General features: G+C 38.0%; 1 protein-coding gene across 4 annotated transcripts; it reads left to right on the top strand.

Moving 5' to 3' along the window:
- The first annotated feature begins 1606 nt into the window (after positions 1-1606).
- On the top strand, positions 1607-13926 carry rhag (Rh associated glycoprotein). 4 transcript variants are annotated; one of them, XM_081379339.1, is made up of 11 exons: positions 1607-1889; positions 6764-6947; positions 7155-7305; positions 7801-7948; positions 8243-8409; positions 8498-8635; positions 8727-8848; positions 8943-9016; positions 9313-9386; positions 10207-10991; positions 12831-13926. In XM_081379339.1, exons 1-10 carry the CDS (start codon positions 1709-1711, stop codon positions 10279-10281), a joined length of 1314 nt encoding a protein of 437 aa, XP_081235465.1. In that variant the 5' UTR covers positions 1607-1708; the 3' UTR covers positions 10282-10991; positions 12831-13926. The 4 variants fall into 4 exon arrangements, with proteins under 4 accessions (XP_081235465.1, XP_081235466.1, XP_081235467.1 ...); XM_081379340.1 differs by having other exon boundaries at positions 1608-1889; positions 10207-10973; positions 12871-13926; XM_081379341.1 differs by having other exon boundaries at positions 1608-1889; positions 10207-10973.
- The last annotated feature ends 1202 nt before the right edge of the window (positions 13927-15128 follow it).

The following is a 15128-nucleotide window of genomic DNA, read 5'->3' as shown; positions in this document are numbered from 1 at the left end:
TGTGATAACTAACCAGTAGATACGTTTTATTGCACAACATCTCAAATGATCATTCTGAAATGCGTGATTCATGTGATTGCATGATAACATGACGTTTATTGTGTTGTGCTGTCAAGTAATTTATGATGTACGAAAAAAGAGCCACAGTTTCTTCCCCAATTGCAGAAACTTGCATTTTTATTACAGATATTCTGAGACAATTTCCCAGTACCCACTAAACATTGGACGTCGGATAGACGTGCAGATCATGTCTATATTGTGTCCATCGGTCCATGACCAATTCTGGACATCTACTCAGCATCAGGTGATAACTGGAGACACGCTCAAACAGTAGAGCGTTGGTGCTTGTAACGCTAAGATCATGAGTTTGATTCCCAGGGAAAGCAAGAACAAGAAGTGCGTGTGTGTGGTCTCATGAGGAGAAGCCTAAAGCGCGATTATTGTTTGGAAAAGACTTATCTTATAAAACACACGATCCACAGCAAGCCGACCCCGTCTCCTTCCTTCTTCCCACAAACGAACTTTTGTGGACAGGCGTCAACATTAGACGTGCGGAAGACGTCGAAAAAAGATGTTGCCTAGCGTCACAAAACAACCCCTTCAGTGGACCGAATTTGGACGTCCAAAAATTACAGATTAAGTTTGTTCATGTGTCTAGAGGTACGTTTACGTTTACGCGACGCAGTGTACAAAAAAACGGTTTTCATTTGTGTTTTTCGTTTACAGACGACAACGTTGTCAAAATGATCCCTGTTAACACGGATCCGTGAAAACAACTAAAATGCTGTAGTAGTCATGCCAGGCCAGTAGTTGGCGATGTCACTTGTAAAGAAACTACACGCCTATAGACTGAACACATAATGCATGCGCATGATGTCACCATTTTTACAAATTTGCATGTTTTGCAATTGACATGGAGACAATAACGGTATCGTTTTGAAAAAACAGTTTTCAAAAGTTTGCGTTTTCGGGCCCCTAAAACGCTGTTGTTGTGTAAATGAACGGCCAAAACGCATAAAAAGTTTTCAGTTTCCTTGATTACGCAGTCTCACCTGTGTCTCTTTTAGTTGTTTATGTATAAATACTCCCTGTTTTGTTCAGTTCTTGGTTGGTATTTGATGTTTGGTTTGAAAGAGCTCCTGTAATTCTCCTGCATGTTTTTAGACTGTTTAAAGATACTGCCTTCTCCGTGCATGTTGTTTACCACAACATTCGTGACAGAAATATTGTAAATAATAAAATAACATATTCATCATTTTAACTCAACATGATTTTTTACAGGATAACCCTATGAAACATTTTAAAATAAAGATGTGTAACCAGCCATGCGGTAAAATGTAGCCAAACAATAATTAAAGTGCTGCAACTCTTGCAATAGTTCCCATATTTATGGTTCTCTAAAGAGACATATAAGCTATATATGCTTTTTTGTTTGTTTTTTTTGCCTTTACAACACTGTTCTTAATTGACATAAGTAGGAGGAGAGAGGAAACCCAATCAAATACAGTGCAACAGGCGGTGGCCGTCCCCACCTCAATTGTCTCTCTTTTCATTGGTCTTCCTAAAGCCTGCAGCCAATTCAAAACCATATGCCACTTTCTACACTCCCCCCACAAGTCACAGACAGCGTGGAGAGTGAGAGGGGTCGAAACAAGAGGGAGAATCACCAAAAGAGGAAGAACAACAGAGGCAGAGAAGTTGTTCAAACATGCCAGCGTACGCCACCAACATGAGGTTCAAGTTCCCCATTCTGGCCTTGATACTGGAAGCCGTGACCATTGTCTTGTACGCTGTCTTTGTGGTTTATGACACCGGTGATGCTCATGGTGGGGGTCATCATGCAGAAGAGAATAACACTCATCCAGACAGTCCAATGACCCTTTATCCCAGTAAGTATCTGTCAGATTAATGTATATGTGTGCATATATCATGTCTTGTTGTGACATCTAAATTGATTGGTTTTAATTAAGTCTAAAATTTTATTGGAATGATATTTCACTGATGAAACCAGAACACATTAGGTTTAGGGTCAGACACATTTTTAAGGGTCAGATATGGAAGATATAGTTGGAAATTGGTAGTGATTGGTGCAGAAATGTTGTTAATTGTCAGTCACCAGAAGCACAGTAAAAGTTGAATAAAACTTTGCTGGATGATTTGGTGTTGCCCCTCCTGCAAATGAATTCATCCTCTTTTAAGCTGTCAACTTTGCTATTGAGTTTCATGGTGCTACTCACTCATCAGTGTTCACTGACTGAAGGGTTTATTTCTGCGAAGGCTTTGGCGGCAATGTTTCACTAATGTTCATTCAGCACGCAAGTCTCTAAAAATACTCCCTCTGGAGAGGAGTCAATGCCACGGGGTCCTGCATTCTCAGGAGAAAGACAAAGAGGAGAGGTTGATAAAGTTCAGCTTTAGTATTTTAACAATGCCATCCATCAAGCTTTTCCATTGGTTCTGATTCAGGAGCCAGATCTTACACTGGATATTAACTGGTGACTCAATACAGTACAAAATTATTGAATGTCCAAACAAAACAAAATGTCTGTAGGACCAAACATTTAAATTTTTTAATGCTACTATGAACATTATCAGTTTAACTACTTATAAAATTATTAACAAGACATAGGCTGGATAGAAAAACTGACCAGTTTTGATCTAATTGCATTGGATTTTGATTGGATGGTTTCATGCTCTCAACTGCCAATAATTGCACATTGGAAACATATAGCTTTAATGGTTTTCAATGTTAAGGGCATGTCCATGTTGGCATTTGTGTAGATTTTACGCAACGGCAGATGAAGTAGAAAAAAAATACTGTAGAGTTTGATTGGACATACATAATTGTCAACAGCTAAAGGTAAAGGAAACATTCTCCCCTCGCCTAAAAATGTTGATAAGCTTGTTTATTTTGGATTTTGACCCTCTGAGGATCACTGATATAGAGAATTTGTTCCCTTATGAAAGGCATTATTCCTTCAGTCTGTACATTTCCTTATGGATGTTTCCAACATCAATTGCATTCCTTTATTTTTCTCTGCATGCTATGCTCATTTGCAGAGATGACATGCATTGGCTGTAAAATACCCTTATTTCCTTTTATCTTCAAATTGCACTCGTATAGTTGCTTGCTTGGACACGGTTTGGACTGAAACCAGCTCTAGGGTGTGGAGAGGATGAACATGCAAGATTAGTCTCAATGTCACATGTGTCCTCAAAGTTTCCATTCAACCCTTCAACATTTGTAACCTGCATAATTGTCTTAAAGTTACAAGACATTGAACTTTAATGTTAATGTCATTGGTGAATTTATCTAGGACTTGACAAGAACAGTCATCTGTTTGTTAATTGCAGTTATAGTTTGTTGTTCTTTGTGGTTTTCACAGTACCCTACAGAGATACGACTAGTCCAGCCCCCTTTATCCTTTAAACAACAATCTTCTCCAATAAACAAGAGTTTAATTGTGCAGTCAACAAAATATATTTACCCTTAACAATAACTCTTCTGTCTTTGATTTGCAATAGGTGTGTTCAGAGACAGTATGAGCCTGCATGTTAATGTTGTCAATCAGTCAGCATTCTTAATATCAGTTGCTTTGCTTTTTTTTTTTTTTTTTTTTTTTTTTTGCATAGATATACTGAATAGATAAAACTTTTTAGTTTTCAAAGTGCTGGGCATGTGAAGAGCAAGGGGTCTCAACTCTGGCCCTCAAAATCCACTTTCCTGCGGAGTTTAGCTCCAGCCTTGATCAAACTTGCCAAGTAACTTTCTAGTAATCCTGAAGACCTCAATTAACTTGTTCAGGTGTGTTTGATTAGGCTTGGAGCAAAAATCAGCAGGAAAGTGGACCTCGAGGGCCAAAGTTCAGAACCAGTGTATTATAGCATTCAAATTCTTTGCCACCCAATTGAAATTGATGAACTTTAAAAACTATTAAAAGAAAACATGTGAAATACAAATAAAAAGCATATGTGTTGATAGACTGGGAAAACTAAGGCCATCTGCTTTTGTACAAACATGCAAAGCATTCCAAAAATGAATGAGAAAAGCTTCAAAGAAAATAAAATAAAGGGCACTTTAATCTTGGCAGCAGAGAAAACAGATATAGCTAAGTTATGTCACAGCGCTCTAAATTAGCGCTGACAGAATGTAATTAAGTAGTTGGACATTTGCGAAGAGAGGAACATTTCCACCCATTAGGAAAATGGGAACTTTGAGATTTTATCAGCAAATCTGTTGCATGTGGGAAATACGAAAAATTTCACTGGGGAAAATTATTTTGTTTGTTGTAAGAGCCAATGGTTGGGAAAAAAATGGATTATGCACCTTTACTCAGCCGGCAAGTTTATCTGTATTCCTCTATGATGCTCTTCCAAAGTATGCATACATTAAATAGCCAGTGAAAAGTCCTTTAGCCAACTCTATCACTGTAAATATGTTTTCAACAGAATGATCAGAGAAAAAGACTTGGGCCGTACAACAGCTGATAAGGGTAGATAACCTCTGTTTCAGCTGTGTCAGAGTCCCACTTAAATGTTTTTTGGGGGGTTTCAGCAAGACAGCATTTTATTGCTCAACAAACATCAAAGACTAGTGAAAATAAAGTAAAAGGTTGAATACAGAGTAAAAAAAACACTACTGTGGTATAACAACTGGATTGGAAGTAAGAAGGATGGGAAGGGCTGTGGTGATATAACAGCTAGATCCTATCCAATTTGGGGGGGATCCTTTGTTGAGATGTTTTCTGTGAACTTCAAAAAATGACCAGTGAGAATAGAGTTTATGCAGTTATAGATCACATTCTCTTGTCTGTTTGTTTTTAGATGGGTTGCATAGCAAGATAAGACTGAACTTTGCTGGTTTTTAATCATTGCATATTTATCTGAAGTTTTCCTGTTTAGTCTGTTTTTACGGTATCATCGTATACAGACCTTTGTACGGTCTGCTGTCAGCATGGAATATGTTATAAAATGAGAATATGATTGTTTATAAAGAGAGCAAGCAATAAAAATATATTGCAAGCTATAAAAATATGCAGCTAGCACATAAAAGTACCTCTTTAAGCTTAGTTGGTAGTACTTCCAAAGTTCATCGGCTATCTTGATGAGCTTAGCAGATGTCAGACCATGAGCACTATGATTGATGACTATTTGGGTTTGTCCACTGGCGAGTTTAGATTTTGTGTGGATTACTGAATGGGTGGAGGGTTTCAGAGGCATTCCGAGGAAGCCTGAAGTAATGTTCGCCTATTCAAAGTCTGGTGCCGCACCTTGGAGGTTCACGCTTTGCAGTTCCACTTGTCTCCCTTGGGACTGACAATGAGACCCGTTTAAACTTCCTGACAGTCGTTAATGTATCTGATTATCATCAGAAGGGGGACAATGATATGGTTTGCATTGTGTGGTCTGAAAACGGGCCTTGCTGATGAATCAGGTGTTCTGGACCATATCCTATCTCTGTGTCCAGGGATGTTGACTGTACAGCTTCCTGAGCTGGACAGTGTAGAGCTCATTTCCTCTCTGCAGGAAAGATAGGCTAAGGCCAGCAGTGTTGGTGCTATGTGTTACTAAGGCAATCAATGTGTGCATTTAAGTATTGTTAATTCATACCATTTTTTATACATATAATATATAGGCCTAATTACTCTTAGCATTTCCTTGCTTCTCTTAAAAAGCAATCAGTTTGCTGCAATTTACTTACTACATTCATCCACATTTTGGCAGGGAAACACCCTGGGTGGATTGCCAGAAAGTATTTTAATTCAAAATGCAGTAATATAATATACATCATAGCAATGAAATTATTAATCCGTGGATCAGTGTCACTCAATTTCTGACAAGGTTTCCATTCCCAATAGTCAGTATCATTCATGAAAACAAATGATTTCAGGTTGCTTTGTCACTGCAAATCTCTGGTTGTGTTTATGATTTTTGTCAATCCAAATTAATCCAATTGAGTTTCAGATTCTGAAAGTTCTGTTCATATGTAATTAAAACTTTGCAATCAGGGTCACATATTTGTTTACATGTGCATTACATTAGTGCATGTGCAGTGCCCAGTCAACGCTTTCTTAAACATAGAAAGCCACTTCGAAAACATCTTATGGCTTGTCGTGTTGCAGCCAGTTATAGGGCACTGAAATTGCTTGAATGTAACTAATCATGGAATAAGTACATTTTAACACTCATTAGAGTCATGTGAAGTAAATAAAATTACGCATGCCAACAGGGTCACTTAGGGCACCTTCTTATCCTGTCATTCATAGACTAATAGAAGAGCACACAAGACCTTTGTACCACATGGTTTTTGGTTGAAGAACATGAGCATTACAAATTTGTGTTGCAGTGTAAAGATTCTTGGAGTACTTTACTGCTTAATATATTATGCATTTTCTCTTGTACTTTAAAAGAAACAGGTCACCTTGAAAATAAATTTATGTCATTTGTCATTTACTCGCCCTCATGTATTTTCTTTTTTGGTTTTTTTTTTTTTTTACAGAAATCTTCATGCAGTACTGTCAAGCTCTACCAAGGAAAGGACAAAAATAGCAAAATATCATAAATGTTGCTCATGTAATCTGTTTGCTACATTTTTTAAGTCATAAAATTGCTTTGTGTGATGAACAGAAGTTGTAAATCACTACTATAGTGCACCTTTTCATTGCTGACCTGTTCAAACTACTGATGGAGTATGCTGTGAATAACTTCAGGCTTTAGATGTGGAGAAACCACTCTCTCATCAACCTTTTATCCATGTGTCCAGTGTTTCAGGATGTACACGTGATGATCTTCATTGGGTTTGGTTTCTTGATGACCTTCCTAAAGAGATATGGCTTCAGCAGTGTGGGCGTCAACCTGTTGCTGGCTGCCTTTGGCTTGCAGTGGGGTCTTCTCCTCCAGAACATCTGGCACTTGCATGATGGAAAAATAAGAGTCAGCATTGATAGGTAAACTCATCCTTTTGGTGACCATAGGATCTTGGGTGACTGACTTAATATAGCTGCTCCTTATTTTATTATCCAACAAAATAGTTAAATGCTAGATGTTCAGTTACATTTAACTATATTTTATTTTATTATATTTTATATTTTATATCTGACTACATATACCTATGAGTAAAACTCTGCATCTGTCCCATAATTCCTTCTCTACAGAATGATAAATGCTGACTTCAGTACAGCAACGGTTCTGATCTCGTTTGGAGCGGTTTTGGGGAAAACCAGCCCTGTCCAGCTTCTCATCATGACCTTGTTGGAGATCACCATCTTCTGCATCAATGAGCATGTGGTTGTGGAAATTCTTGGGGTTTGTAAAGGTTCATTCGTTCATTTACTTAATTCGTCATTTTAGTGTTCTTGGAGGAATCAACCATCTCTTCCATTCTTATTTGACCACTAACTTGATTTGCACCAGATCGAGGGTTTAGTGCAGGTTAAACATTATTCTTTTTTTTTTTTAGCAGAGTCCCAATGTTGATGCTGTCTGAGTTCCTGCAAAGTATTTTTTTTTTTTTTTTTTTACAAAAGGAAGCTGGGTCAAAGATGAAGGAAAAAGGCTATTTTCTATCTCCTTCCTAAAGTTGACAGGATAAACTTGATGAACACACCCAGTGTTCCAATAACAACTAAAACACATGAAGATTTAGTGCCTGGATTACCTGGGAATAAAGGAAATGAATGATGTGATGAATCTGATATTGAACAGTTGATGGCACCGCTACAAAATAAACCTTACCATAAAGCTGCAGTCAAACTTAAACTTTTTCATCTGTTCTTCATAACCATTCTTGTTTCTTAACAGGTTTCTGATGTTGGTGCCTCCATGACCATCCATGCTTTTGGGGCTTACTTTGGATTGTCTGTCGCTCGGGTTCTTTATCGCCCAGGTCTTCGGAACGGCCATGATAATGATGGATCAGTCTATCACTCAGACTTGTTTGCAATGATCGGTATGTGTAGACCTTGGTGTTTAAAATGTATATGCCTGCACAAAATCTAGTGGACAAAACAACTCTAGAAAATATTGGTGGTGACATTGAGCTTTTAACTTACTGTACTTCTGTAGCTCACAACATAATTTATGTCAAATCAAATAATTAAAGTGCAGGGCAGTCTCCATTCTGCGATTTGGTAAGCATACCAACACTAAAAATGTGCTTAGAAAGGTGATCATACAAATGTAATTCATCAAGCATTGTGTATGTATAGGTACATTCACCATTCCACTTTTCCTGTGTCTGTAGGCACAGTCTTCCTGTGGATGTTCTGGCCCAGCTTTAATTCTGCTATTGCTGACCCTGGTGATGCTCAGCTAAGGGCTGTTATCAACACATATTTCTCTCTGGCTGCTTGTACTCTCGCTGCCTACGCTACCTCCAGCCTGGTGGAGAAGAAAGGGAAACTTGACATGGTGGGTCATCATACCAGTCTCTTGTTATTATACCAGATCTCACATTTAGTAAGCCTTATGACTTAGCCTGTTCTATTCTGTTGCACAGGTTCATATTCAGAACGCCACGCTGGCTGGAGGTGTTGCGGTGGGTACCTGCGCCGACATGGACATCCAGCCATTCGGAGCAATGCTGATCGGAACCATTGCAGGCATCATCTCCACCGTTGGCTTTAAGTTCCTCACTGTATGATATTCTTTCACATCTCAGACTTTCTCTATACTATAAATCAATCGCATATTCATCCATCTTTGTGTCCATCACTCTCTTTCCTCAGCCCATACTCGCCTCCAAACTGGGAATTCAAGACACCTGTGGCGTGCATAACCTCCATGGCATGCCGGGCATCCTAGGCGGTCTTGCCGGCATTGTGGCGGCAGCACTGAATAAGAAAAAAGAGTAGCTGTCAGCTCTTAACATTTTGTTTTGGGATTTTTGCTATTATCAGTATGGCAATAAATAGTTTTAATATCTCTGTGCTTGTTTGTCCCAGGGTTTCAGCAGCTCATCAGGCAGGGGGTTTGGCATCATCTCTAGGGTTTGCTTTGGTGGGTGGGTTGATCACAGGTGGGTACTGATACAAGCACCATAAAATCTGCAAGACATTGTATTTATGCATTTATTTTTATTCAGATCTAATTCATTTTATTCAGATTAAAACCATATGAAACCAACATGAATTCAAAGAGTACACTTTTTTAAGAACTTGGCACGTGGTTTTTTATCTAGATTTTTGGACACACTTATTTGTCACTGAACCACTTAACATTACCTTATTACATTACAAAAAAAAAAAAAAGTATAAACATTTATTTAAAAAAAAAAAAAAACACAAAGTAAACAATTTTTCATACTTCCTCCAGGTCTGATTATGAAGCTTCCATTTTGGGGACAGCCACCTGACCAAAACTGCTTTGATGACTCAATCTTCTGGGAGGTACGTCAAGTAAAGGATAATGTACATCCAGCCGGTCATTACCGCAGAATAAACCCCGGCAGGGTGATGAGGACCCTGACGCAAAGCTGGATGTACATTATCCTGCTTATTACACGGCTACTTGCCACATAAGTAAATAATTAGACATGAAATATTGATCTGAGTTGAAACAATTTATAAATAATAAATAAATAATTAGCTCTTTAAACTCAAACGTAAAAACGAAGGTAGTTGCTAGCAAGCGGCAAGTTCAAACTAGACAGACATTTAAGAGATATGGTACTGTCATACCACTTATTACATGGCATTTCGCCACATAAATAATTATGGGGATAAGAGATATTGATTTGAGATTAAACTGTTTTAAAATCATACCTGTTTGTTATTTTTGAATCCATTACAGTTAAAAAATGGCAGCAGCTGTGTTTGGATGAAACAAGAGAGAGCGAGTCTTAGATACTAATTAATATAATATAATTAATATGATATAATTAAATATCTGTACACAAAATGTTGATTTTGCTCACCGAACGCAAAACTTCCACGAAGAAAAAATGTTCCTAGCAAGCGTAAAGTTCCAACTGTGACAGTTACCCAGATGAGCCTGTGTTATCAGTTTTTACCGGTTGTTATCGGGGAACAACATACCGCTGGATGAAGCGATTGACCAATCAGAATCAAGTATTCCAAAGAGCCGCATAATAAAAAAAGAGAAATTACTAAATGCTATTTAGTAATACATGGTCACAACACTTTTTACATTCATGAAAATGTCTTGTAGCTTATAAGTTTGGTAATTGTGGATGCTTTTGATATGCAGGTACCGGAGGAAGAGGAAGAAACCGAAGAGCGTTTGACTCATGGCGATTTTTCCCAGAACAAAGCAGAGGCTTAAAGCTCTGCTTCAAACCAACTTCACAACACAAGAGCCAATAAGGTCCGATAAGCACCTCCAGAGCTTTTCAACCATCAGCATCTACACCACTAAAATCTTTAACAGCTGTTAAAGATTTTAGTTTTAGCATTTAGCTGTTAAAGACACTATGAACACCATGAAGCATGGATTCTTTTGTAAGTGGTGCTTTTCTAAATACATGTAGCTAAAATTTAAAAACATGCAAATCATATTATTAAACTGATAAGTGGTCTCTAAAATCTTCTAAGTGTAGGCATTATACACTGTAGCAAATGTGTTGTTTCAACTTAGAAAAGTAAGCGTTCATGCTGCCTTGCATTTTTTTTAAGAAAAACATTCTTTTTAAGAAAAAAAGTTTAGTCAACTCAAATATCCAAGTTGTCACTTAGAACTTCACATTTCAAGTTGATTAAACTTAAAATTTTAAGGCAGCACTAACACTAACTTTTTTAAGTTGAAACAACTATTTATTTTTCACAGTGTATAGCCTAATGAAATGTAAGATGGTTAAAGTGTATTACCAAAAAGTTACTGAGTTAACTCAAAGTGCGGGTCAGTTATTGTTGTCATCTGCTGAATTGCACTTAACAGACACTGACTGACTAGTTGCTCACTGTAACATGCCAAAAATCTGAGCCAATGTGAGACTTCTTTCTTAAAGGACAAATCAAGTGAAAAATGAACCTGGGGTTAATTAACACATGGTTACCGAGTCGATCGTTCCCTGCGATGCGTTTTCATGAAAATCGAATGTAAAGAGTTTTATCTTTAAAAACAGATTAGCTCATAACAGTAGTATATTGGGCACAGAGTAAGTAAAAATAAATCGCTAGTTAATACCACTAACAAGGCTCAAAATAGCCTCACACTAACACGGTAACATAATGAGGGTCTTGCATTGAGAACTTTGTAAGTGTACAGACAGTTTAATAAGAAGATACTTTATAAAGACAGTACATTACGCGTTGACATGCAGGATCCATCTTGGAAAACAGTCTCGACTAATCGAGCCACGAACGCCGTGCTACGTTAGATTTCACAAACGTAATTCCTATCGACCAGCTATCCTATCGACGGCGTTCGTGGCTCAATTAGTCGAGACTGTTTTCCAAGATGGATCCTGCATGTCAACGCGTAATGTACTGTCTTTAAAAAGTATCTTCTTATTAAACTGTCTGTACACTTACAAAGTTCTCAATGCTTCGGTTTGTATGTAAGGACCCTCATTATGTTACCGTGTTAGTGTGAGGCTATTTTGAGCCTTGTTAGTGGTATTAACTAGCGATTTATTTTTACTTACTCTGTGCCCAATATACTACTGTTATGAGCTAATCTGTTTTTAAAGGTGCCATATGTAACAATTGAGGTAAAAATATCCCAAAAATGAGCTACACACATCAAAAGAATGAGAAGAAATAAGGGCGATGATGTCATTAAAAAAATGTCAAGTTATAGTGCTGCAGAGATATCAACCTTAATTAGCATTAGCATTACTAGCCACGGCCCGACAGGTGTCGTAATACCAGTTTCGGCCATGGGAGGCGGTATACGGGCAACATAACCACCAGCCAAACATGCAATACACGAATAACTCGCACGGCTTGTGGGCGTACTTGAACCTGATGTGGAAAGTACAGCCCACTACTACATTTCAGTTCAGGGAAGAGAGCGGAAGGATGGCTGAAGCCCTTGGCAAGAGACCCCTACCACCACCCGCTGCAGGGAAAAAACCGCGCTCTGAAGCACAAATAAAATCTCAAAAAGCTATCCGCCACACTGGCGGGTGAACGATCATACCAAAATATGACATTTTAAGCGCGCTCTTCTGCCTCTAAGAACTAGCAGAGAGAGAGAGCGAGCCCCGGCCGCGCGCGCGCGCACTCACTCACTATATTCAGAGCGGTCAAGTTTCCCCGTACTTTTTGACAAGCGTCCTTGACAGGGCGGCCAGAGCTTCTTTGCAGCTCAAGTCGGCGGCGGTGTATACAGTTTTAGTAACGCTCTATCTGTTGACGGCGCTGAGGAAAAAGCTCCCGCCACTGGAAGAAGCTGTCGCCGCCCATTTGTGTCCTCCTGCGCACCCATCAAAGCCGTGCAGAACGTCTTCAGCACTCACGGATCGCGCATACTCCGCCGCTGGCCAGGCTGCTTCTGCTTTACACACCCTGGACGCACGAAACGTAACGGAAAACATTGCAAGGTGTAATGAGACCGAATGTTTTTTGGTGACTAATGATAACTTAGCTAGAAGTGGTATTGCTAATGAAAATCAAACTTGATATATGCTGCTAAATTAGCTTCAGGCGGGCAGCGTAACACTCTAAATAGATGTTGTCCCTATTTTAACTTGTATATGTGCAGCTAAGAAGGTAGGGGCGGAGCATAGACCAATTCACTTTCTGGAGGTATACTGCCCCCATCTGGTATGGAATGTGGAGTATGACTTGATTTTTTTTTGCCAGACATGACATATGGCACCTTTAAAGATAAAACTCTTTACATTCGATTTTCATGAAAACGCATCGCAGGGAACGATCGACTCGGTAACCATGTGTTAATTAACCCCAGGTTCATTTTTCACTTGATTTGTCCTTTAAGTGCCTTTTGATCGTAGTTCATTTTGCTTTAAATGAGCATTTTTAGTTTCTACAGGCCCAGTTTTAATCATCGCTAGATATGCATTTTGACCAATGCTTTCATATACATATATATTTTTTACAATCATGCCAATTAGTCCACATCCAAAGAGAGATCCTTCAACTTTCTTTCAACAATTATAGTTGCTTATTATTGTGATCAGTAACAACCCTTTATGCAATGATATAAGAAGTATTTAAAACTATTGTATCCTGAAAAACTAACAAATATATTGTTGACTTTAATATTTTCCACACAATTTCTAATCATATAATATGAACTCAGGCAAACAGTGGCCCCAAAAAGTATTTCAGGTCCCATTTAAAATTGTACATAAAACATAAAAAATAAAATATCAAATAAAGTGACATGTATTTAAAACAAAGATAACCAAGCACACTTTTCCAGGTTGTTAGGTTTAAAAAATATGAAACAACAAGATATAAACTCATAAAAAAGACAACAATTTTGGACACTTTCTGGTTGTGAAGAAACTGCCCAAAGGACTAAAGGACACTGGGACCAACTGATTAAATGTAATGGCATAAATGGCTAAGAAATGTGAAGTTAATTCTGAGGAAAAGCTGTAGCGTCATTTGTCTTCAGTGTGATGTAATGTCCAAATACATTTTGGGGCCACTGTACATTATATCTTTGAAACTTTTTGTCAAGAGTATTGTACAACTATGATGTCATACAACAGCATTACATAAAAGCTCTTTTACTGCATTGCTTGAACTTTCAGCTCATAGTACAAATAAGCTGACGTGATCGGATAGTCACTGCTTGCACTTGGTAAGACTTCCTAATGCCATGTTGTTTTAAGATAAAGAGGCTATGGAAAAACTCCTTGCAAGCTGACTTACTGATTTAATTTTTGTCTTTGAATGTATGTGTTCCCACATGCCTCACTCCCAAACCTCATCAATTCATTGTATTTGAAAATTCTGTGAATGTATTAAACTTTTACTGTCATTTATAAAATCAGCCTATATGAATTATTTGTATTATTATTATTATTATTATTATTATTATATTTAAGGCTGCTAATGTGTGATTTTAGTAACATAGATTGTGTTCTGTAAAAAGGTATTAAGATATTTTTAATGCTGTGCTGTGGTATGGTATGTTATACTCCATCTAATAGAACTATTATAAATTTCATTATGCGTGGTAACCAGATATACACTTTTCTTTATACATTTACTTAAACAGCCCAATCTCAAGGTTTATTTAAAAATAAAAAAAATAAAAAACGTGTAGCTGACACGTCTACTATTTTATTTACGCCCATGTAACTACTTGCCTGTGCCAGTAGTTAATTTTCCTTTGAATAAGCTTTTTTTTTACAGACCCAATTTTTATCATCACTAGAGATGTATTTGACCCAATGCTTTCATTGTGAATGTTTTTATTTGTTTGTTTTGTTTTACAATTATGCCAATAGAGGGATGACATATTTTTGTAGGCCAAAACCTTTCGGGTTTTTGTCGAGGGAACCAGGGTATAGTCTCATGTAGCCAGACCTTTAGACCGATGGCAGAATTGCAGCCAATCACAGTTCGCTTTATTCAGCATCATGTTTAGGGCCGTGACAATGTAACGTTGCTGTCCTTACAGTAACAGACCAGTGTTGAAAACTCTTGTATGTATTTGAAAGAGTCTATGCTGCAAACTTTACATACTTTTGAAAATCCAGAGTTTAGTTGATCCTGATAAACGCTCATTGTCACAGTTGTAAACACGACGGCTTGCTTCTTCCATCAGAGGGTTTGGCGTTACGGCATCTTTAGCCACTGAACGTCTAACAATGGTAAGGAACGGTTCCAGTTATGTTTCCACTTGAGCTTGGTTTTGGCACGGCACGATAACAAACCGTTCTCGGCCCGGAAATCTAAGAATGTTTGTCTAACCGATCGTGCCGAACCATGCTGGTAGCATGGTATAGTGACGTTGCCACTTAGGATTGGTCAATTATCTTTTGCCTGGCTACCAGTTTCTCTGTGGCTTGGTTCTTGGGTGTGACGTCTGAGACTAACCAGGGTGAGGCTAACTTCCAGGTTGGCCTACAAAAACTACGCTACAGCACTCTATTAGTCAACAACAAGAGAGATCCTTCAACTTTCTTGCAACAATTACTGTTGTTTATTATTGTGATCAGTAACAACCTGTTATGCAATGATATATTA

The sequence above is a fragment of the Scardinius erythrophthalmus genome (genome assembly GCF_964197995.2).
Source record: "Scardinius erythrophthalmus genome assembly, chromosome: 11".
Classification (NCBI taxonomy): Eukaryota; Metazoa; Chordata; class Actinopteri; order Cypriniformes; family Leuciscidae; genus Scardinius; species Scardinius erythrophthalmus.
This window is presented reverse-complemented; position numbering and strand designations above follow the sequence as displayed.